At 49.2% G+C, this 23984-nt stretch overlaps 8 protein-coding genes across 8 annotated transcripts; 5 read left to right on the top strand and 3 right to left on the bottom strand.

The window, feature by feature from the left end:
* Positions 1 to 113: 113 nt before the first annotated feature.
* MGYG_03555 (60S ribosomal protein L5) lies at positions 114 to 1199 on the top strand (the record flags this gene model as incomplete). The annotated part of the gene is made up of 3 exons (XM_003173333.1): positions 114 to 116; positions 239 to 276; positions 341 to 1199. The coding sequence occupies 3 exons, from the start codon at positions 114 to 116 to the stop codon at positions 1197 to 1199; spliced, it is 900 nt and encodes a 299-aa protein (XP_003173381.1).
* A 1441-nt stretch (positions 1200 to 2640) lies between these two features.
* Positions 2641 to 6511, top strand: MGYG_03556 (hypothetical protein; the record flags this gene model as incomplete). The annotated part of the gene is made up of 3 exons (XM_003173334.1): positions 2641 to 2695; positions 2774 to 5782; positions 5859 to 6511. 3 exons carry the CDS (start codon positions 2641 to 2643, stop codon positions 6509 to 6511), a joined length of 3717 nt encoding a protein of 1238 aa, XP_003173382.1.
* A 1052-nt stretch (positions 6512 to 7563) lies between these two features.
* MGYG_03557 (ATP-binding cassette sub-family D protein member 1) lies at positions 7564 to 9890 on the top strand (the record flags this gene model as incomplete). The annotated part of the gene is made up of 3 exons (XM_003173335.1): positions 7564 to 8115; positions 8210 to 9744; positions 9812 to 9890. 3 exons carry the CDS (start codon positions 7564 to 7566, stop codon positions 9888 to 9890), a joined length of 2166 nt encoding a protein of 721 aa, XP_003173383.1.
* Positions 9891 to 10312: 422 nt separating this feature from the next.
* MGYG_03558 (trichodiene oxygenase) lies at positions 10313 to 12129 on the bottom strand (the record flags this gene model as incomplete). Its single annotated transcript, XM_003173336.1, has 5 exons — positions 10313 to 10490; positions 10633 to 10751; positions 10825 to 10935; positions 11001 to 11863; positions 11937 to 12129. The coding sequence occupies 5 exons, from the start codon at positions 12127 to 12129 to the stop codon at positions 10313 to 10315; spliced, it is 1464 nt and encodes a 487-aa protein (XP_003173384.1).
* An 895-nt stretch (positions 12130 to 13024) lies between these two features.
* On the bottom strand, positions 13025 to 14190 carry MGYG_03559 (metalloprotease 1; the record flags this gene model as incomplete). Its single annotated transcript, XM_003173337.1, has 5 exons — positions 13025 to 13103; positions 13186 to 13351; positions 13482 to 13629; positions 13701 to 13910; positions 13966 to 14190. 5 exons carry the CDS (start codon positions 14188 to 14190, stop codon positions 13025 to 13027), a joined length of 828 nt encoding a protein of 275 aa, XP_003173385.1.
* A 1839-nt stretch (positions 14191 to 16029) lies between these two features.
* Positions 16030 to 16968, top strand: MGYG_03560 (hypothetical protein; the record flags this gene model as incomplete). Its single annotated transcript, XM_003173338.1, has 1 exon — positions 16030 to 16968. One exon carries the CDS (start codon positions 16030 to 16032, stop codon positions 16966 to 16968), a length of 939 nt encoding a protein of 312 aa, XP_003173386.1.
* Positions 16969 to 17149: 181 nt separating this feature from the next.
* Positions 17150 to 19118, top strand: MGYG_03561 (serine/threonine protein kinase; the record flags this gene model as incomplete). The annotated part of the gene is made up of 5 exons (XM_003173339.1): positions 17150 to 17372; positions 17429 to 17607; positions 17676 to 17850; positions 18001 to 18198; positions 18277 to 19118. The coding sequence occupies 5 exons, from the start codon at positions 17150 to 17152 to the stop codon at positions 19116 to 19118; spliced, it is 1617 nt and encodes a 538-aa protein (XP_003173387.1).
* A 279-nt stretch (positions 19119 to 19397) lies between these two features.
* Positions 19398 to 22524, bottom strand: MGYG_03562 (glycogen phosphorylase; the record flags this gene model as incomplete). Its single annotated transcript, XM_003173340.1, has 6 exons — positions 19398 to 19811; positions 19874 to 21639; positions 21694 to 21771; positions 21830 to 21933; positions 21994 to 22083; positions 22337 to 22524. The coding sequence occupies 6 exons, from the start codon at positions 22522 to 22524 to the stop codon at positions 19398 to 19400; spliced, it is 2640 nt and encodes an 879-aa protein (XP_003173388.1).
* Between the last annotated feature and the right edge of the window lie 1460 nt (positions 22525 to 23984).

Here is a 23984-nt window from a genome sequence, read left to right on the forward strand (position 1 = left end):
ACCCACAAATAAATTTCTTCGCACACAAAAAAGCAACCGACGAACTTCCTGCAACCAACGCCAGCAACAGAAGACCAGCAGTACCAGCAGCAAAGTCGTGAGCAGCCGTCAAGATGGTAAGTGACTGCTTTAGAGATCCTTGACTCTCTTCTCGTCGTCGAGTCGCTAGAGTCCTGCAAGATGCTTCGGAGACGAGCAGTCTGAAGCGCAAATTGCTGACTCGCGATGTTCTTTACAGCCTTTCACCAAGCTTGTCAAGAACCGCCCATACTTCAGGTAAGTCATAGAAGCCAGAGAACACAGACAGAAGAGAGGGAGAAGTGCTAATTACCTGGTACAGTCGTTTCCAGACGAAGTTCAAGCGCCGTCGCCAGGGAAAGACCGACTACTACGCCCGCAAGCGTCTCATCACCCAGGCTAAGAACAAGTACAACTCGCCCAAGTACCGCCTGGTTGTCCGCTTCACCAACCGCGACATCATCACCCAGATTGTCACTGCTGAGATCTCCGGAGACAAGGTCCTTGCCTGTGCCTACTCCCACGAGCTCAAGCGCTATGGCATCAAGAACGGTCTGACCAACTGGTCTGCCGCCTATGCCACTGGTCTCCTGCTTGCCCGCCGCACCCTGAAGAAGCTCGGCCTGGACGAGGACTTCACCGGTGTCGAGGAGGCAGATGGTGAGTTCACCATGACCGAGGCCGCCGAGACCGACGATGGCACCCGCCGCCCCTTCAAGGCCGTCCTTGACGTCGGTCTTCACCGTACCTCCACTGGTGCCCGTGTCTTCGCTGCCATGAAGGGTGCCTCTGACGGCGGTATCTTCGTTCCCCACTCCGAGAGCCGCTTTCCCGGCTACGACATCGAGAGCAAGGAGCTCGACACCGAGACCCTCCGCAAGTACATCTTCGGCGGCCACGTTGCCGAGTACATGGAGGGTCTTGCCGACGACGACGAGGAGCGTTACCAGGGCCAGTTCTGCAAGTACCTCGAGAACGACCTCGATGCCGGTGAGCTCGAGGAGATGTACACCAACGCCCACGCTGCCATCCGCGAGGACCCCTTCAAGAAGGACGAGGAAGCCGGCCCCAAGAAGAGCAAGGAGGAGTGGAAGGCTGAGAGCAAGAAGTACAGAACCGCTAAGCTTTCCAAAGAAGAGAAGAGAGCCCGTGTCGAGGCAAAGATCCGCGAGCTCGCATAAACATCTTCTCCTTTTTCTCTCATTCTCCAGCACTCCTCACCCTGACCATCGTGTGTTAGCAGCAACAAAAATACAAATGGGAAAATGCATCTGGTGTTGAGTGTATTCTAATCCTTTTTTCAATCCTCTTTTTTTCTTTTAACGGTGTTTGCTCTACTTCTTATGACCTGGCGGACGGAATGGGAATAATGACATGATCTTCTTTACTATGACCAGCCATGGAATAAGACTATGCACTGCCGACTCTCACGTAGACTCTTCTTCTCCTATTTTTTATATCGTCGTCCTCATCGTCGTCTTCTTATCGATATTCACAAGTCACGCGATCTCGGTGCTTTTCCCAAAGTGGATACTTTGACGACCTCGTCGCAACATCGACTTTTCTCCCTTTTGACTATTTTCCATTCAACAGCAGCAACGAGAAACAAGCAAACGACATCAACAACAACGTCAACGGCGTCAATAGCAGCCACCGACCGAACACATCACCTCGAGCCGGCCCAATTAAGGACAGGGAAGATGCTGATATAGCCTCCCCCCGGCGCTCCGCTCGCCATCGTCATCCGGGTTCCCATTTCCCCCACAGAAAAACGGACGCCAGGTCAGGTCACTACAGAGTCAGTCACGAATCAATCGCGAAGAAACACACTCCTCCATCCCATCCCATCCCATCCTGCAAGACGAGGAAAAAGAAAGGAGATGGATGCAGCAAGACGCAGACCAGACCCGTCTTCACCTGGTACAAGCGAAACTTATTAAACTTAGGCTAACTGCCATGCCACAGCCGGAAGAAACTTGTGCATCAGCCGCTTTGTAATCCTGGGCCGTCGTCTGGGCTCTGCGGGAGGAAAAGTGAGCGAGCGAGCGAGAGATACATATAATCAGCCCTGCGACGGAGGTACACCTGTTTTCCCACTCTTGATTCTCGCCGCTGGAGGGAGGACACAAGGGCAGCACAGTCACATTATATACGCTCGCACAGCGTTCTCGCTCTCATGCTGGTAGTTATATTTGCCTGATGGCCCTACACGCTTCAATCGGCTTGCTTCCTTCACAATGACCTACCGTTCCCTCGCTCGCCTGTCCATGGAACATTCCCGCCGGAAACCGCTGTGAGAGAAATTCACGATCTACGCACACACACACACGACACTCACTACTCAACCGTTTTCGATCAGCATCGCGGTCAACCCCGTCTTTCCTGGCGCAATCGACCTTCTGGGCGGATTTCCTTACTTTTCTTTTTATTGAGTCTTTTCTTCTGCTTGTTCCTTGGAAAGGCGACTTACGGTTGTCGTGTACCGCATACATAATAATACTTTCGACATATTTGCCTCCCGCTCATACCAAGCGCAAACAGATAAGTTGGCCGACTCTTTCGGGGTTTGGGACGTTTGACCACTACTTCACACATCGCTACTCGATTTCGCTTTGATACACAATGGAAGGCGGCGCTGAAGCCGTCGATGTGAGCTGGCTCCATCATTCTCAGCGGGGTACGTTTATTCTCTTTCCTACTCGAGACATAGTGACAATATATACGATATGAGGTCACCTCTGACACCGGTGTATAGCTGATAATGCGGGTCGAGCCAAAAACACACCATCACGGCCTGCTCAGCAGAAACCAAATGAGCAACAGCCGGCACCCGACAGCACTGCTACTCCGCAAAACGATGCCGCTGCCAAAACTACTAATGGGCATAATGGACAAGCCTCGCCCTCGGCCCCGAGACCAGTGCCAGCATCGTCGTTATCCAAACCATTACCATCGCCATCCGAAAGCGCCGACAATGAGTCCTCAAAACAACAGTCGCTTTCTCCACCGAGCCAGAACCAGAATCATAACCAAACCCAAGAGCAGGGCCAGGGCGCTTCCCCAGAATTTACACCTGCCCAAAACATCACTACGACGAGCGCAGTCCCTCTTACGGGAACAAGTCGAACTACAGTCACCAGCACAAACGCAACCCTCAGACCAACACCGCCGAAGCTCATGCCTCGGCGAAACTCCTGGATCTCCACGCTTAGCTCCAAGTTCACCTCTGGCTCTACGCCTCCATCTCAGAGCCATATGAGAGAGTCGCCATCAAACAGTCGGCAGCAGCAACCTTCCGACTCGATAAACCCGTTTGGTGCTGCGTACTCGCCGAAAGATGCCGATAAATCAGGAGAAAGTTCCAGCTCTTTCGCCAGCGGTTCTCCAAAGAGCAGCCACCCTTCATTCTTCCATAACGCATTCCGAAAACTGTCTTCGTCCGGAGGAACTGGCCTGGGCAAGCTATCCTCTAACTACGCCCCCAATGGCGGGGTATGGCCAAGGCGAGTGATGAATATTGATGCGGATCGGGACCGTTGCAAGATTCCAGAACTCAACCAAGCAAAACTGCGACGTGTGGCGTTTTGTGTGGATGTTGAGATTGCAGGGACTCAAAGAAGGTCTGAAGGTGACGAGGAACGCAATACCAAGAAGAAACCTGACCCCAAGGCTGTAGAGGCCGAAGAAGGCACTACGTTAAAGCATGCAACGGGACATGCATCTCAAGCAACGTCATCACCATCTTTAAATACCCCTGCAAGTAACGGCTCTGTGCACCCTCCAGACTCACATCCAATCAATGATGATAAATCCAAGCCACCACCAACGAAGAAGCAGGAGAAGAAAAAACGCTCGGAAGAGGAACGCAAGGAACGGAAGGAGAAGAAGAGAAGGCAAGCCGAAGAAAACGGTTCGATCCCCTTACAGGTCAACCTCGAAAGCGGAAGCAATAGTACTTCCAAGACAAGCTCAGTCCGCCGGTCATCGCGAGGTCAGGATCAACCTACTACGGACCCTCTACGGATATACCGGCGATGCTGTCAGCTTCGAGAGACAGGCGTGCTGAAGAAGTTGGTCGAGCAGATTTCTTCGCCGTCTTCAATTTTGGCCGAGTCACCTGGCACCGTTGCCGTCCTGGACTTGACTGGCTTCCCCATGACCCTGACTGATATTATTACTTTCAGTGATTGGCTTTCTATTGTCCCTGTCCGGAAACTGATATTGCAGGACTGTGGCCTGACCGACGAAGCAGTCCGAGTAATTCTCGGCGGTCTCCTGGCTACCAAGACTATCGAAGCTGCCAGGCAAGCCCGGCAATTGAAACACAAGCATGTCGGGTCCGCATTGGCAAAGGAAATTCGATATGGAGCTATAGAAAAACTATCACTCAAAGGGAATTCAAAAATCGGTCCCGAGGGATGGCGACATATCAGCCTCTTCATACACATGTCTCGCTCACTTAAGGGTATTGACCTATCTGGTATACCCTTACCTCGCCCCACGCCTCCTACCAATGGCCCGGCGTCACCCGCCTCCAAAGCTTCCAAGCCCATAGCTAATATTGGTACCGTATTCGCGGAGTCCCTTGCTGAGCGCTTTGGCGGTGAACGGCTCGAAGAACTCGTGCTTAGCGAATGCTCACCATCGACTGAAGATGTGCGAAAAATAAGTGAAGCTGCTAGATCGATGGGACTGCGCCGACTCGGCCTAGCTAATAACGGCCTCACTAAGGAGGGACTTGAACATGTCATCAACTACTTCCAGGGTGGTAAATGTGAGGGTCTTGATCTAGGCGGCAACGAGCTAGAGGCTCACATGGGCCTTTTCTCCTCCGCTATTGACAAGTCATTCCCCCTGACTGCCCTGAGCTTAGCGGATTGCTCTCTAACGCCTAAAACGCTCTGCTCACTCATGCAGGGACTGACCTTGTTACCCAACTTCCGCTTCATCGACCTATCACATAACAGAGACCTGTTCGTCACACAGCCTGACTCCCTGGGAACTTTACGAAGATATCTCCCACAGATGAAGGAGCTGAGACGAATACACCTTGCGGACGTCTGTCTTAGTTCAGAGCATGCCATTGCCCTTGCTGAGATATTACCCGACTGTCCTAAACTTTGCCATATCAACATCCTTGAGAACCCGGCTATTGAGGACCTGGCGTCTGCAAGTACTCCCGAAGCCCAGGAGGAAGCTTGTGCACTGTATGCGTCCTTTATGTCAGCGGCCCGCATATCGCGGAATATCATCGCCATTGATATCGATGTTCCCACTCCGGAGAATAACGAGGTCGTCAAGGCTCTCGCGTCTCAGATAGTGGCTTATTCCCTTCGCAACCTCCAATACGGCGAGTTGAAGGAGGAGCTATCCTCATCAACTGATTCACAGGCTGCTGTCAGGGATGTTCCCGTGCCCGATATTTTGGAACATCTCGTTGGCCACGCCGACGATGCAAACGGGGACATTGATGATTCAAAAGTCACTTCTGATTATGACTATGTTATTGGTGGCACTGGAGTTGTTAAGGCACTGGGGATTTGCCTGGGTAATTCCGATTACACCGCCGTCGAAGATGTTCTGGGTGACCAGTCCCCAACTACTAGCGGCACTTCTACACCATATCGTCGCCTTAGTCATGTTCGCGTGACCAAGAAACCTCGTGATATGTCAAGAGATCTACTCAACTCTGCGAGGAAGATCCGTCTTCGGCTGCGGCCTGCTTTGGTCCGTGAGGACCGGGCAGGCAATGATCTAAACTACCGTATGTATTTTGTTCTTTTGCCTGCGTTTGACATAATTTTACAATGAAAGAAAAACAACTAAATCGTCGTAAATAGGCCGACTCCACTTCCTTGACATGACACTTCAACGCATGATCCAGCGTTTTGAAGATGAGTTCCCGGATACCCGCATACCCGACGAGACCTCCACAAACCGCTCAAGTGAAGGGTCTCCCAATCTATCTACCGTTAATGATTCTACCATCCTTGAACCATCCGGTTCATCAGCCAATGGCAATACAACCGCTGAAGCAGATGGTGAAGACGAGGATGTAGATCGATACGCCGTTCGACTCTCACGGACAAGTTCGAATACATCCCTTCACTCCCGTGCACTTACCTCTGAAGAAGGGAAAGTCCACCGTCTCAGCCACCATTTCAGTCACACACTACTCAGCCGCCAAGACAAAGACAAGAGCAAGAACGATGACCCGGAATCTACAGAGAAATCAATTTCGCAGTCCCCTCCGGATGCAGTGCAGGTTCAAGCTTTACGCGAGAAACTTGAACGTCTTCGTGCTCTTCAGGGCGAGGATACTGATACAAACATTCACATTGACGAAGGTCCATCTTCATCATCCCACGGCGCCTCCAATCTAGAGGAACTGCTCGCCCTACAGAAACAAGATCCCGAGGCCTTTGCAGAGATCAAAGAAAGCCATATCGTCGCACTTATAAATGCGGGTCTAAGAAATCCGGACGATGCATGAATGCCTATTCATTACTTTTTGAAATCCTCAATCCTCCATTAATGATGAAGCGGAACTGCAAAGGTACTTCCATGGTGTTTTTTCTTTTTTTTTTCTTTGCCTTTTACCACATACTTTTACATTTTGACCCTGGCACAGCCTAAGAAGCTATACCTTTCGTACCCATTTTGATTACGACGTACTCTCCTACTCATTTCGTTGTTCAATATCCCCTCTAGCGAATCTATTTAATATATCCTCTCTCTTCCTCTACTTTTTGCCCTGCCACTGCGAGCAACTTCACTCCCAATGTATTTACCATATCTCACTGCACATGCCCTTTTTATTTTTATCAATTTTTTTTGGTTTAGCGAGGACGTGGATGGCTTTTCCCACCGGCGCATACATGCATGCAACAACTGGATTATGGACATCTTTTCTTGCATCTTCTTTCTTCTTACTCTTCCGATAGGATAGCTATATGCCTATGCAGTCAGCAGCCCAAACTCAAACAGTTTGTTTTTCTGTTTTCATGCTGGTTGCTTTTTGTTCTGGACAACCAGTGGCCTTTACTTATCTAACTAATTTACTTGTGAGATGTTGACTTGAGCGTGTGAAGGGAGCTACTTCGTGCTTCCTTACTTTTATATTCAAGAGAAGCCCTGGCAATGTTTCATTATATACAATATATAATAATCTACAACTGAATTTGTCTCTTCATCTTGTCTTGTCTTCCACCTCGATATTCGTCTTCTTTTTCTCTCTTTCCAGCGGTTTTGTCGGTGTTTATCACATGTCAGCGCGGCGTGGATTGGTCATGTGACTTCGGCTTTGCCAACCGCGATGATTTCAACGAGGCCGAAGAAGCAGAAGCGACGAAGATGAACGCAAACAACGTGGGAGTTTTGGACGTTGGAGTTAAGCATGCCTGGAGCCAGACGTTTAGGGCTTACAGGATGCCAGATACATGCTTAACTTGCAGCGCATAGAGATCCGTTTCCTTGTTAAGGCGGTTGCTTCGGCAAGCTGCTAATACCCCCGAGTGCAACATCACCACCACTACCGCCGCCGCCATGGCAGTCCTCTCCTACCCGGTGGGACAGGGACTGGAGCGATCAGTTAAAGATATTGTATCCCTCCTCGCAAAGAAATACGTCAAACACCGCACCGGCATATCCCGCGCCGTTTACCTGACGCTTTTCCTCGCTCTCGCCAAACGAATTCACAATGCCATTGCCGAGCAAAAGTCTGCCTCTGAGATACATGCTAGAAACAGGGCAGGCACTCGAAAGTTGGATGGGGATGATAACATAGCTGCAGGCGGTGATGGCGCTAGTAAAGAGGGCGGTGGCTCGCCCCGGAAACGAGTTGGATTGAATCGAGAGTTTCTACGGAATTTACTACGGTTGCTGAAGATCGTGATACCAGGATGGAAGAGCAAGGAGCTCCGGCTACTGATTAGCCATTCGGTCTTCCTTGTTTTGCGGACATTGCTGAGTTTATATGTCGCAGAACTGGATGGAAAACTTGTCAGCAGCTTGGTAAGGGGCAAAGGCAGGGAGTTTCTCCTTGCGCTGGCCTGGTGGATGACGGTGGCGGTACCAGCCACCTTTACTAATTCAATGGTGAGTGCCTTACTCTTAGATGAATTTTGGTTTACATACGTAAACTTGAATTTAGCCTGTTCCCTTGCTAATCTGTTTGTGATGATGATGGTAGCTTTCGTATCACCAATGCCAACTAGCACTTCAATACCGAAAACGTCTAACTGAGCACATTCATAATCAGTACTTGTCAAACATGAACTTTTATGCTTTATCCGCGCTAGATGACCGAATCAAGAACCCAGACCAGCTTATTACAGTGGACATATCGCGGTTCTCCAACAGCTTGGCAGAGTTATACTCTAACCTTGCCAAACCGATTCTTGACATGGCTATTTACAATTACTCTCTGTCGAAGAACGTGGGAGGCGAAGGCCTTTTTATCATGGCGCTTTTGGTACAGCTCTCTGCTAATGCCATGAGAGCCCTCACTCCACCGTTCGGTAAATATGTGGCCGAGGAAGCGAAACTAGAGGGAGAGTTCCGCTTCCAACATACGCGGTTAATTGATTATAGCGAAGAGGTGGCTCTATACCACGGTCATGAATCGGAGCGAGATACTTTAGACAAGGGGTATTTCACCCTCATCAAACATGTCAACCGCATCTTAAGAAGAAGACTTTACCACGGATTCATGGAAGACTTCGTCATCAAGTACTTCTGGGGCGCTCTGGGACTGATACTATGCAGTGTCCCTGTTTTCTTCAAAATCCCTAGCCAGATAACCTCGACCATGGGAGATAGGACTGAGAGTTTCGTTACCAACAGAAGAATACTGCTCTCTTCCTCTGATGCCTTTGGAAGAGTGATGTTCTCATACAAGGAGATCTCCCAGCTTGCTGGCCATACCTCTCGCGTGGCATCTCTTTTGGAGGTAATGGATGATATCACTGCCGGTCGTTTCCAGAAGAAACTGGTTTCTTCCGTATCAACAGAGGCTAATGCCGCTGTCCTTGGAAAGCGCGGGACCATCGTGGAAAGTGATTCGATCGAGTTCACTGATGTTCCAATCATTTCACCCAACGGAGATGTCTTGGTTGAAAAGCTCACTTTCACCGTCCATCCGGGAGAGCATCTTCTCATCGTTGGCCCTAATGGGTGTGGAAAGTCATCTCTTTTCCGTATTCTCGGTGGACTCTGGCCAGTATATGGTGGTACAGTCAAAAAGCCATCCTTTGAAGATATCTTTTATATACCCCAGCGACCATATCTGTCACGCGGAACCCTTCGGCAACAGGTCATTTATCCCGATGGTCTCAAAGAAATGCACGAAAAAGGGGTGACCGACTCAGACCTCTTCGATATCTTATCCATTGTGGAGGTTTCTACCATTGTTGACAGACCTGGTGGATGGGATGCTGAGGAAGAGTGGCGAGATGTGCTGTCCGGCGGACTCCAGCAACGAATTGCTATGGCACGACTGTTCTACCATAAGCCAAAGTACGCCATTTTAGACGAATGTACTTCTTCAGTCACACTGGAGATCGAGAAGGTCATGTATGAGACTGCTAAGAAGCTTGGTGTGACCTTGATGACAGTCTCGCACAGGAGGAGTTTGTGGAAGTACCATAAAAAGATCCTCCAGTTTGATGGCCAGGGAAATTGTATCTTTACAGGCTTGGACTGGGAACGCCGATTGAAGCTTGAAGAGTGAGTTGTAGTATCAGCTTTCATCCATACTAGATTCTACTGCTAACCAGGTTTCTTCTGTTTCTAGTGAAAAGGAAGATATTGATCTTCAGCTTCGAGCTGTTCCCGAGTTAGAACGTCGCATTCAAGAACTCACTACTGAATAGAGGGCCTGGATATAAACAAAAAACCTCCTTGAACGGTAAGTTCCCTTACTTTTCGCCACCGCGACAAGATTTGCATCAATTCTTAGCAGAAAGTTTTGCAGTGTTCATAAATTTTACTGCCCTGTGGGAAGAGCAAGGCTTTAACATTATATACCCATTTCACGTCTATCTCACGTTGTTTTGATTTCATTGCTATATATATTGAAAGCGTTCCATCTCACATTGGGGTTCAGTTTATGAATCGGACTGTACAACTTACCTGTGAAAAATACCAATTTAAATAACACAAAAATCATGATATGGACCTGCATCCATTACTAGGCAATGTTTCATCCTAGCAGCGCCTGGAAACGAATGATACCTTACAGTTTAGCCATTACAAATGAACTTCCTATCAATGAAAATCCTTCGAAGCCCTTCAGTTATTCGGTTAGGACCTTAGTCACTTTAGCCTGACCCTCAATGGAATTTTTATCCTTCGGCAGGCCTGGGCCATACTCCCTATCGACTCTAATATTGTCAAACGTGGTGTTATGGAGATCCATATCGAACCTGCGAACCATGATTGCAAACATGAGATACAACTCTATATACGCGAGGCTATCAAATATAAGAGTAGATCATTAGCATCCGGTCAACCGAGATAGGGGTCCCTAACACTATGGGGAGAGGATAATATAAGGGGGGGAACTCACTTCATTCCAAGACAAATCCTGTTTCCCTTTGTGAATGAAGCGTATACCTAGACAGCCGCTCGCCGTTTTCCGTGGCCCGAATCCAGCGCTCAGGCTCGAACTTTTCCGGGTCAGGGAATATCTTTGGATCAAGGTGAATAAAGTACGATATCATGCTAACAGGGGTCTGCAGAAAATGGGGTCAGCAAGATCAAACAACCAGCAGTACAATAGTAACAACGATTGTTTGGCAGACTTACACCGGGGGGAATCACGTATTCTCCATACGCCAGGCTCTGATCCTTTGCAACTCGGGGGAGCCTCATAATCAAAGTGTGAGACAGACGAAGCGATTCATTAATAACTCCGTTCTAAATGACTTTGTTGTTAGTGATAGCTTGTAATGGTAGGCATGATAAAACGGCTGGAAACGTACGAGGTAAGGCAACTTTTCCAACTCTGCCCAAGTGATGGGGCTGTCTGGCTTTGGCATCACTTCCTTCAACTCCTGGCGTAGTTTATGCAGGACGGATTTATCTTTGTATAGATAGTATGTGCCTACGGTCAGTGTTCTTGCCGTTGTCTCCGTACCTGCGGCAAGAACACCTAACCCTTCCTCTATTAACCTGTCAATTACCTTCTCCTGGGCGGGAACCGCGGGGTCACAGAGGGCATGGAAGATGTTTCTATCAGCTCCCTCTGGTGATTTGTATCCTGGACGACTGGTTTCCTCGATCATAGCTAAGGATTGGTCCCTGACGATATCTCTCATGCCAAAAAACCCGACGGCCTGCGGGTTAACCGCCTGCAGCCATCCTTCAGGTATAACCTTGACCAAAGCGATCAATGCTGGGAAGAAAGTGAAGAAATGTGATAAGGCACTGGCAACGTTTCCGAAGTCCCTGAAGTCGTTCTTATACTCTTTACTCTCCAAGTAGTCCACACTTCGGCCATATGAGTATTTGGAGATAACATCTGCAGTCACAGCGGCAAATACCCTATCAAAGGGGACCAGAGCATTCTCGTGGAAGGCCTCTTCGATGCGTTCTGCAGCACGGTTGACTTTCTCTAGGACCATGGGCTCAAGACTGGACACGGCTCGTTTGGAGAAGAATGAGTTTAGGAGACTCCGGCGGAAACGGTGGTGGTCGTGATCAATAGTTGAGATCATGGACAATGGCATGCCATAAGCACAGACGGTATGGAAGTCCTTTTCTTGCTTTCGAGAGCTGTATACCTCAGCATAGTAGTCAGGGTCTTTGATATGGAGTTCCCGGTGGTTGACTCGTACAATAGGGCCTGTATGACTTTTATTAGCCAGTGAACGGCAAGGTAATGCTATGTATGCTAAGAATAAATACCTAATACTCACCGTATTGCTCGTGCATGCGTTGTATTTCCCATATGTACATGCCCCCTTTGATGATATCGAAATAGAACTCATAAAAACGACCGATGGCCGCAATTTTTGGGCCAGGGAACTTGCTTAAGGGGTGGAAATAGAGACGATAAACCGTCTGAACGACAAAATAGCCCAGAAGGGCCAGTAACGCTACCATCAACATACTCACAGGCTCGATATGGAGTATATAGTGGGTAGAAGATTGATCACTACCTAGGAGGTAGTTAGTTAACGAGTTATCAACTCCTCCAGTTTAACTGCGAACTTCCACAACCAAAAAACAAACACAACCCCCGCTTGAATATTTATATGTCTTCAAGCCTGGAAAAAGCAAGCCATGGCTTGCGGCTAAAAAGTCGCCGAACACCCGTTCTAAACATGGGAACAGGCAGCAGTTGTTAACCACAAAAGTTATAGTTAGTTGCTGAAGGGTAGTTAACCTTAACTATGAAACTAGCCTAGCCAAGGGAACTAATTATGGGGTGTGCCCACTGAGGATCTGCTTATTAGTTATGGGGTATATAACTGACTGGTTCTTCTGGTGTATCTTTACTGCTTAAGCAGGTAACCTATGGAAGAAGAGCAGCATGAGAACATGTGGACTAAATGGCTCTTCATGGCTGTGTGCTCTAGGTGCAGATACGAGGTCAGGCATCAACTGACTGCCCATGCCATCAGCCAACCCTAACTATTTGACTGATCTCACTACAGACCCCTGAAGCAATAAAAACCGGATGTAGGTACAGGTGCGGGTGAGTTGCCTACTCCTTATTCAATCAATGGATATACCGTCAATACTATACTTAGCGAGCATTACAGGTTAGTCTATATTTGAGCGAGTGGAATTTAGCCTGTTCAAATCGCTTTAAATGAGAACCAAGTAGTTATCTTGGCCCACGAAAGAGTCAACAACCAGTAAAAAGGTTTTCATGGTTAGAAAAGTTTATCATTTATGCGTGCATAAATATGTGAATCCTGAAAACGGAATAACACACTGCGTCTCGTCTATGCCCAGAGAAGTTTTCATCTGGCAAGATCAGGCCAGTTAATACCGACCTTCACTTTCCAGCTCGGAATTCCTTGTACATCTCTTGCATACGCATTGCCTGCTTCGGGGTGAACTCGGTACGGCACACGCTGAAGGTAGCACGTTTCCAGTTAGCTTGCAATTTCTATATCCATCGAACTTCTAATAAACATGGGAAAGTAGCGGACTTACTCATCGGAGGTATCCATGTAATTATGGATTGGGTCCAGCCCTGCCTGGTCAGGGCATGAGTCGCGGCTGGATGGACAGCCAACAGTCCCGTTCTTCTGGGCTGGAGTATCGGCAACGCGATCGCCGAGTTCGGTACTGCATCCGCCCTGAAACGTGTGGTATAGACCTGAAAAGGGGAGGTATAATCAGCAAGAGGAACATATTAACCAATCGCCAATCGGCGTAAAGGGAGTGTATCCATATAGCTATAGCTGCGAATCGCATCTAACCGTCGGATAAAAAGATTTATCACGTACCCATGTAGTGGCCAATCTCATGGACAGTTGTCAGGCCACGGTTGGCGTTTGACTGACTTCCACCAGGAACAGTCGAGGACAAGATAGTGCAGCCATCTTTGATATATCCAGGAGTGCCAGGATAGGGGTTCGAAGGATACGGGCAACTCTGTCAAGGTCCATTTTAGCATTCGGTAAGTTATTTACTTAAGAGTGTTCCTGTCCAACCCCCTAACTTACCCCGTGAGAGTTGTCTGCGAGTTTCTTGACGAAGTACAGGTTGAGGTCAGCGTACTTCCCCATGTGGAGAGCATATTTCATGTTAAGTTCATCACCGCCGGTGGCCCAAGTAGGGTTGATGGTTCTGGTAGTGTTTCCGTGCTTGAAACTGAAACCATGCGGTGCGTAGGCCTTGTTCATAACCGCAAGCTGGTCCTGGAGCATTTTATCCTATGGTAGCTCATTAGTAGGTGATACAGCACTAGTATCGTATATGTGACCATACCGAGATGTAGCCATCGGCTACAGACTTGCTAGAAGCAACAACATGGAAGAAGGTGGTGACCTCGATGGGTGCGTGGATCTCGGAAGCCTCCGCTGCCAGCTTGTCCGTGATATCTTTGGACAAAATGTCAAAGTCCTCAGACGGCTCAGCACCACAGTGAGATGGATGGGCGGCCGCAAGGGACCCCGAGGCAACAAGGCCGATAAGAGAAAGAGAGAAACGCATTCTGAATAATGAACAGGTTCTCTAAGTCTTCAACGCGTGTGTGTACGGTATCAAGGAAGTCGATGATGGATGATAATGGCCTTTACGCTGAAGCGGAAGGCTGAGGACGCTGGTATTTATACACAACATGAACGAGACGAGGAGAGAAGATTGCACATCTCCTGAGAACCTGCACAATGCCCTGTAACCGGCCTATCCGTAGTCAACCATACTCCTTGTAGCATCGAAGACTGTAATACTCAAAAGAAAAAAAAAGGAAGCTCAGCTGGCATGTTCATGTCCGAGAATTGAGCTCATCACGGCCTCAAACGCCCGTCCATCGGTCCTTTCTTCCGCCCCCCGTCTTCCGCCTCCCTGCTACATCCTCAGCCCTTTCGGATCTCCAACAATGCAAAGAGAACTTAAGTTCTTCCACCAGCGGCTCAACTCGCATGTAGTTCTGTCCCAACAATAAAGGGGCTAAAAGGGAATGTAGATCCGCCAGTAGTCCATAACTCTTTTTATCCTCAACTACCCCGGAGACCAGGGGGCAGAATTGAAGATAATCTCCCTGTTTTTCGATTAAAAGGCGATCCCGCTGCACGGAGCAGGCCCTCATTCTCCGCATGGATCAAGCTTTTGGACGGGCGGATGGCAGGCGGCAAACCGAGTACGCGGTAATATGGAGAAAGGTCATAAACCACATATCATCACACTATATGCACTGTAACTACATATAGATAGCAATATAGACCTGGAATGAGACGCCCATGAGTCATGGCGTTTTCTACGTCAGGAATACTTCATACCGGCTGGTATTTGGGTTCCAGGGGTATATGAGGCGAGCCTAAGTCGCCGGTGGGCGAGAAGAAGCTGAAGTTAGCTTCCTCTTTGGGAAGCAAAGTCCGTTGGGCAGCGGCTGGTGGGAAACGAAGCCGAGCCAGGTTAGGCCAATGCGAAATGTCAAAGCGGGCCGGTAGTTAACTTCCTGGTTAGGGGTTTCCCGAGGAGCCGCCTGGAACGTAGGAAAACAAGCTCAACACCGCTGCACATCTGGAGCAATCAATGATAGTAAGAAAAAGGAAGAAGAGGCAGAGAGAGATAGGTTATTCGAGGAATACGAAGGATAGGATATGGTTAGTTATGGCATCTGGCGGGTTAACCAACGTCTCGATCCTCGAATCCTAACTACGCCATAGACATAGGGTGAAACGGGCTGAGATAAGGAGTCGAGCACATCCCCATGCAGATATGCTTATAAGAAAAAGAGACGGGAGATGGAGGAGACAATTTGAGAGGATTTACCCGTTCTGGAAGGTCATTGAATATGCCTCTTGGTATCCATGAACGCAGTGCAACAGATTACGGCCTTGCATGGAACCTGATGGTGCGAACAGAACGACGTCCAACTCACTCCCTAAGGAGTTCACTAGTCAACAAACACTTGCTAGCTTGTTTCAAGGTGGCCCGCGCTCCCTCAGATCACATGACCATTGGCAAAAAATGGGCCAATAACCAAGCAGTACCCATGCTGACTAATGATTAATAACAAGCCTTTGCTTACATCACATGACTAGCTCGGCCGTCTAGGCTTGGCAAACCTTCAGGAAAGTAAAAATAGGACAGGAACAGCCAATCACGTCTACCGCCCTAAAAGAGAATATAAAACGCATTTTCATCGAACTCGACGGCCCCTATTTAATGTATAGAGAGCAGTTGTTTAGCCGTAGTAGCGGTTACTTACGCTGCTACTCCTGCTTCTGTCTTAACATAGTTCTTGTAATTTTCAAGGCTATTCGAACCCAGATCCATGAATTTGTCATCTCTCGTTCCCAATAGCTATACTCAAGTTAAAAATCGATGGCAAAGATTCGCTGGGTTACGCTTAAATCCCGAAAGATACCTGTATGGCTTCGAATCCAGCTACGACTGGCTGCTTTTTTTGATAAGAATGGAGGAGAGACATCGTCACCAAGGGTCAATCGTCTTCCATTCAACCAAATCATCAAATTCGCCTGCTATCCGGCAGAGCTTGAAGCCATGCAATTTATTCAGAAACACACCACCATCCCAGTCCCTCGCGTTACCAAAGTGTATACATGCGGAAAGAAGCAGTACCTGGTCATGGATGCGGTCGATGGCCAGACGTTAGACTCTGCCTGGCCAGACCTGACCGAGGATCAGAGACTAAATATTGTCCAGGAGTTCACAGCAATTGTACAGCAGCTGCGAGATCTCGTTCCGCCCGAAGAAGGGGCAGTTGGTTCGACAAGTCTGGGGCCTGGCTATGATCATCGACTCGGAGACCGTCACTTTGGCCCCTTTAACAACATTGCAGACTTCCACTTTCATGTTCGTCGCGGTGTTCCGCTGGAGTTCTGGGGCGAGTCTGTTAAACAGGTCCATGACATTTCCAGGTCATACGCCATCAAGTATAGCCATGCAGACATATGTCCTAACAATGTACTGGTCAAGGATGGAAAAATTGTTGCGATAGTTGACTGGGAATTCGCAGGGTGGTACCCCGAGTACTGGGAGTATACCAAGATCCATTACGGGTGGCGGCCGTATCGCAAAGAGTTTTATGATGCCTTCGAGCAGACAATGACTACGTACCCAGAGGAGCTCAAAGCAGAGTCGGCTATTTGGTGTCGTTATAGTACCTTTCATTATGACGACCCTATCACTGAGCACTTTTCGAGACGGGATGAGACAGACTCGAAGAAGGACTTAGCTGAGAAATCAAAAGAAACGCCAGAACATCAGAGTGACACCGTCCACAACCAGGGAAGAGTATGAAGCTCTCGTACGTCCGTAGGTGGACCTGTCCTGTTCTTCTTCTCAAGTAATGGGCTGGTAAAAAAAATAGACCAATCAACATGCAATAGCGCATGCTGATCAAACAAGGCTCCCTGGCGCCTTGACCCAAGTAGTTATTGTTTTAGGCTTTGTTACCCGCCGTCCGTTGATAACTCGAGCAATGGAGTCTGATAAGGGTATGTTTTTGGCTGCTCTTGATACCGTTAGGTCTGCTGCTCTAACTCCCACTGAGCACTTGCTGTTGGAACGGTTCTTGGATCTGGCTGAAGACCCAGAGTGTGCAGCTAGATACCTGCTGCAAAAGGTGAAAGAGAACCCAAACCGCAGTGTTGAGGCAAGCCTTGGGGAAGTCAAGGAGGACTGGAGACAGCTTGTTACTAAATGTAAGTCCTCAGGGAATGTTCCTACCACGACCTGAAGTTAATTCTATTGCCTGAAGCTACAAAACGTGAGGCGATACCATTGCCGTTGCAATGTCTCCTCAAACGCCGGGATGTGCAGAATTGCTGCTGTATGGTAAACCATCGCGAACGCCTAGATGTAAATGCAACGTTTGATGTCGAACCCACATGGATTATACCCCCTTCCACTTTTGATGACAATGAGCTGGCATACGAGGTGTGTGTGCTGCTTTTACTACTGCTGCCAACATTGACTATCTTTTAACGAAAGGCGTCAATCTTTAGAGTCCGCTCTCCTCACTCTTGGAAGCCTTCTTAACTCCCGACAAAGTACGCTGGCTACGGGACATGCTTGAAGGTTGTACCGAGCAAAAAAATGCACTGAAAAACCTTTTGCTCCTATCACCATCGGTCCAGTCCGCTTTCCGAGATGGCCATATAGAGATCACTAGAGGGTCAGGTCCGTGTCCGCCGAAGAAGGTGGATATAGATGCAACAAAAGTTAATGTTGGTCTTGCTTTTTCAGTTTTGATGCATTGCGTTGGATGGTTAAAGATTTGATACTAAGAGGCTCATAAGCAGTACTTCGCTATTACGCTTGCACCGGAAGAATGCACCGACCTTACTCTTAGCAATGGAGATCCGTTGAATGGCAATGTTCATATGTTTAAAATTTTCACTCAGGATCCCTCCTTATACCCTTTACCTAGTGAGGAATTACTCCGGATACACTCCAAGATCGCTACTGCGTTGCACCTTTTCTTTGTCGAGGAACGCATTTCCATCGGTTGGCCACGATCACCTTACAGTAAGGCTCACGAGTAGAATTTAACGGTGTCTTTCCAAACTTGAGGATGGCTGGCTGATAGGTTTGGGGTAATGATAGTTTCACTGAGCAAAACGGCCTGCCAATATATCCGCAGATGCTGGCATTTTGTGCCCAAACCGATACGCGTTCGGTGTTACCTTCTTTTACTGAAGGTCAATGAACGTCTGTATCCGCATCAGGCGTCGGCGTTGGCACAGCAACTTCCACTCGGGCTATACATGAAGCAATGTTACCGGACTCGATACAATGAAGGAATGGCCCTTCAGATCGTTGAACAGCGTACATCAATACATGCACCCCTATACGTTGACACATTCGAGCATGAGGGCAAGTTAATGCTGGTAATGACTTGGATTAAAGGCAATCAATTGAATGAGGTATTCCACCGGTTATCATATCAGGAACGCGCGCAACTTTCAGCAGACTTGTGTTCAGCTATCAAACAGCTTCGAACGATCCCAAATAACACCTCTCATCGCTTTGCGAATGTTCTGGGTGGCCCACTTCTAGATGTTCGCATACCAGACCAACCCGACGTGGCCTATGGCCCCTTTAACAAAGTGACTGATTTCCACAACTCGCTTATACACACGCACATCGCGTCCAGCACGGAAGAGGCGGTAGCTCCCATCTATTCCAGAAAGTACCGCTCGTTCTTCTCCCATGCTGATTTAAATCCTTATAATATCATGATTGACCGGGGGAAGCTGTCCGGTATCGTGGACTGGGAATGTGCCGGCTATTATCCCGAATACTGGGAATTTACCAAGGGGATATACTGTGTGGAAAACAGTCCGGAGAGGGAAAAGATCATACGAGATGCTTTTCCAGATGATAATTACGATGAAGAACTTGCGGCTGAGAAGCTGTTATGGAAAGAAACGCCTCCGTGGGTCTAGCTGGTTCGCGACTCATAGGATGATGTATCAAGGAAATCAATTAATTGCTATTTAGTCTGTGCTCGCTAGTTATAGCAGGCACCATGCTAACTATATCTCTGAAACAATTTTACCACGAGAAAAACGACAAATTAGAAGCTGGCAAGCTGAACGAAAAGAGTCATCCCTTTTTCACTTCACCATCACATTGCGTCACATCAGATCACATCGCATCACATCACATCGCATCGAGTAGACTGAACCAACCCATCAAGGGAGGTAAGTAGTTAGGTTATTTGATTAGTTGGTGACGTCCAAAGGCTCGATGTTCCAGATACCCTCGGCATACTCCGCAATAGCCCTGTCAGACGAGAAGAAACCCATCCTAGCAACGCTGAGGATGCTCTTCTCGACCCAACCTTCTTTGTCCTTGAAGGCTTCGTCAATGATATCATGGGTCTTGACGTAGGAGTTGAAGTCATCGGAGACCAGGTAGTAGTCGCCGTGCTCGAGGATGGAGTCGATGATTGCAGAGAAGGAGCTTGCGTCGCCGAAGGTGTTGGCGCGGATGGCGTCGAAGACTGCAGAGAGGGATGGGTCGATGGTGATGCTTGAAGGGTTGTAGACGTGGGCGTGGCGAAGGTCCTCGACGTCTTCGGCGAGGTTGCCGAACAGGAAGATGTTGTTTTCACCGATTTCACGGGTGATTTCGATCTATAGATAAGCGTTAGAACTGAATGAATGATATTAGAAGTTAAGAGGGGAGTGGGACTTACGTTGGCACCGTCGCAGGTTCCGATGATGAGGCCGCCGTTGAGGACGAATTTCATGTTACTTGTTCCAGAGGCCTCGGTACCGGCGGTGGAGATGTGCTCGCTGATGTCGGAGGCAGGGCAGATGATTTCGGCCTTGCTGACGTTGTAGTCTTCGATGAAGATGACCTTGAGCAGGTCGCCGACGTCACGGTCGTTGTTGACAACTGCACCGACACTGTTGATCAAGTGAATGATGGTCTTTGCCATCCAGTATCCTGGAGCAGCCTTGCCGCCGAAGATAGAGACACGGGGAGCCAGCTTCTTGCGTTCCTCTGGGCTCATGGCCTTGATGCGGAGGTAGCGGTGGATGACGCCGAGGATGTTGAGCTGCTGACGCTTGTACTCGTGGAAACGCTTGACTTGGATGTCGAAGAGGGCATTGGGGTTGACCTTGACACCGGTGGTGTCGAGGATGTGTTTTGCCAGACGCTCCTTGTTGGCGGTCTTGATGGCAGCCCACTCGGCCTTGAACTCCTTATCGTCAATGCAGCCTTCGAGCTTGTCGAGTAAGGTCAGGTTCTTAAGGAACTCGTGGCCGCCGAGCTTGGAGGCAATGAGGTCTGAAAGTCTGCGGTTGGCCTGGTGCAGCCAGCGGCGAGGGGTGATGCCGTTGGTGACGTTGCCGAACTTGTCGGGTCCGTAGATGGTGACGAAGTCCTTGAAGATGGTAGACTGGATGAGGTCGGAGTGCAGCTCGGCGACACCGTTGACCTTGTGGGATCCGATGATGGCGATGTGAGCCATGCGGACCATCTTTGGCTGGGACTCTTCGATGACGGAGACACGGCTGAGGAGGTCGTGGTCCTTGGGGAACTTGCGCTCGACGTGCTGGAGGAAGGCCATGTTGATCTCGTAGATGATCTGGAGGTGACGGGGGAGCAGGTTCTGCATCAGGGGGACGGACCACTTCTCCAAAGCCTCTGGGAGGACGGTGTGGTTGGTGTATCCGAAGGTGTTGGAGACGAGACGCCAGGCCTCGTCCCAGTCGAGGCCTTCCTCATCGACGAAGATACGCTGGAGCTCGACGATGGCCAAGGTAGGATGGGTATCATTGAGCTGGATGGCGACCTGGTCGGAGAACTCGCTCCAGGGTCGCTTGGTCTTCTTGTAGCGACGGACGATGTCGAACAGGGAGGCAGCACACCAGAAGTACTGCTGCTTCAAACGAAGCTCCTTACCCCTGTCGAGGTTGTCGTTGGGGTAGAGAACGGCGGAGATGGTCTCTGCGCGCTGCTCGTCTGCGACGGCGCTCTCGTAGTCTCCGGCATTGAAGCGCTGGAAGTCGAACTCACCGCTGGCGGCCTTGGAGGACCAGAGACGCAGGTTGTTGGTGGTGGGAGTCTGGTATCCGGGGATGGGCATATCGTAGGCGACAGCCTGGACGATCTCGCCGTCCTGCCAGGAGTGGACGGTCTTGCCGTTCTCATCCTGGTACTTGCGGACCCATCCGTAGAACTGGATGTCGACGGTGACGTCGTGGCGCGGGAACTCCCAGGGGTTGAAATCGAGCCAGTAGTCCGGCACCTCGATCTGGTACCCGTTGACGATCTCCTGCTTGAAGATGCCGTATCGGTAGCGCAGGCCGTATCCCCAGGCCGGGTAGTTGAGCGAGGCCAGACTGTCGAGGAAGCAGGCGGCCAGACGACCGAGGCCTCCGTTGCCCAGGGCAGCGTCGTTCTCCTGCTGGATGATGTCCTCGACGCGGAAGCCGAGATCGCCCAGTCCATCTATGACGTAACATTAGCCCTTATCTTAAGACCAGGCCCGCTGAGCAAACTCACCTCTGGCCAGGTCCTTCAGGCCGACGTTCAGCATGGCATTGTCAAGGGCTCGTCCCATAAGGAACTCCAGCGAGAGATCTATCGCCATTAACACTCTATCACTCAATCAATGGATAGTTAAAGGTAGTTAACCTACAGTAGACACGCTTCTGGTCCTTGAAGGTCTGGCGCTGCTGGGTCTTGTTCCACTCGACGACCAGACGGTCCCTGAAGGCCAGGGCAGTGGCCGAGTACGCAGCTCTAGTAGACACTGTTATCAGCATCTATCACATCCATCTCGAGTGTTCATGTCCAACGCACACTTCGTCACAGTTGAATATGGACCGAGCCAAGCTGGTCTCGACATGGCGGACGACCTCGCACTGCAGGTTAACCGAGTCAGCAGCACAACTAGAGTGGATGGAACAGCTAGAGCTAGCAAGTTATTAAACCGGCCAAGTCAGACCAACCTCGAACTCCTCCTTGTTCTCAAACTCCTTGGGGGCCTAAGCGGTCATCTCGTCAGTCTCTCGTATCTCGTCTGAAGTTCTACTTTCCTTACATATCTCTTCCACCTGTAGTAGTAAACCGTCAGCACCACCACAACCACCACAAAACAACAGTAGCAACAGAGTAAAATAAACTAGAGTAAAGAAAGACTCACGCAGCTCTCTGGGGCTCGGGGATGCTGGCTTCGACGACCTTGATGTCCTTGGGTCCAAAGCCAGTGAAGGTCCGCTTGTGTTTGGGACGCGAGAAACCTGGTCCCACGGGTCCCTGGAGGTCAGTATGCGGAGCCCCGACGGACGGCCGGCGCTCTCGATGGTGGTGGGTGTCGATGCCAGGAGCCATCTCTCTTTCTCTTCTCTTTCGTCTGTCGTGGATGTATCTGTGTTGGTGTTGGTGCTGGAGATGGTAGAAGTAGGAGGGAGTAGGAGCGGGCGTGCGGGCGGAGGGGAAGATAAGAAGGGAAGACGCAAAAGTCGCACAGCCTGGAAGAAGAAGAGAAGAAGAAGAAGAAGAAGCTCTTCTCTTTAAGACAAGGCAGGGAAAAGGCGAGTCTTATCTCCAAGTCCAGTCACCGGCCCAGGCCAGCTTCTGCTCTGGTGGCGACGGCAAGCTAAGGGTGTAGGTAACTTGTAAGTATCCTTGCCCGGGCAGCACAGCTTGCATGAGAGACATATACATAGACGGACAGACTGATAGACACATGTCTTGCTGCTGTCTGTCTACTTGTCTTCCGCGCGCTCCATATTACAGTAGATGAAGGATCCCTTGACGGGCCGGCGTCCGTCTTCCTTGTCCTGTCTTCTTGTAGCTATGTACTGTATATCTCGCATGCCAACACTAACTAACAAGTACATCCAACACAAGTATAAATAGCAAGGTTGGTTAGTTTGCTTTTAGTCAGATTTACTTCTTTAGCTGCGAGTTACATTTTACATTAGATTAGTTAGTTAGTTAGCTGCTTGATAACTTTTACGAGCTTGCGATGAAAAGGATAGACATGAGATGCTGAGCTTAAGCTTAATCTAGAGTGAAGCTGGTAGAGGAAGAAGTAGAAGTAGAAGTAGGAGAAGAAGTAGAGGAAAAAGGTAATGGTAATGGCACATCACAGATGGAAGATAGAATGGCAAGTCACGGCGAGATAGAGAGTTAGTAGTTAGAGAGAGACGGGTTTCTCGTACATCATCACGAAAAGGACAAGAAGCAAGAAGAATAAGAAGAGGAGGAGGAGGAAGAAGAAGCAAGGGGGAGAGGCGGGTTCGTTTTTTCTTTTTGGGGCAGAGGCAAGGAAGAAACAGGATAGTAGCGAGTAAGGGGCGGAGGGAGAAGTTGGCACAGCATGACTTTGGGGCCGCGGAAGAGAAGATATGAAGGACAATGTCGAGAGGGATGCGAGGATGAGCGGAGGAGAGAGGAAGAGGGCGGAGGAGGACGAGATTAATGTTGTAGATGGGTTTGGTCGTGAGTGATGCATTAACCGAATAGTAACAAAAGTAGTCAAGAAAGGAGAGGGAGAAGAAGAAAAGGGGGGGCTTCTTATAGAGGTAAGTAAAAAGAAAAGGGCCAAAGGCGGGCGTGCAGCGTCATAAGGAGGGTGAGAAGGGGGAGAGATAAAGTAAAAGAAAAAAAAAGATGAACTCGCTGATGAAGATGAGATGAAGAAAAGACGATGACCGAGTAGAAAAGGAGATGGAAAAAAAAGAGGACGCCGCGCCGGTACAGTGTCGTCCCGTTGGTAGTAAAAAAAAAAAAAAGACACAGAAAGGAGCAGGAGACGAGGAAATAGCAGTAAAACAGACAAGAAG

Source organism: Nannizzia gypsea, genomic scaffold (genome assembly GCF_000150975.2).
Source record: "Nannizzia gypsea CBS 118893 supercont1.3 genomic scaffold, whole genome shotgun sequence".
Lineage (NCBI taxonomy): Eukaryota > Fungi > Ascomycota > Eurotiomycetes > Onygenales > Arthrodermataceae > Nannizzia > Nannizzia gypsea.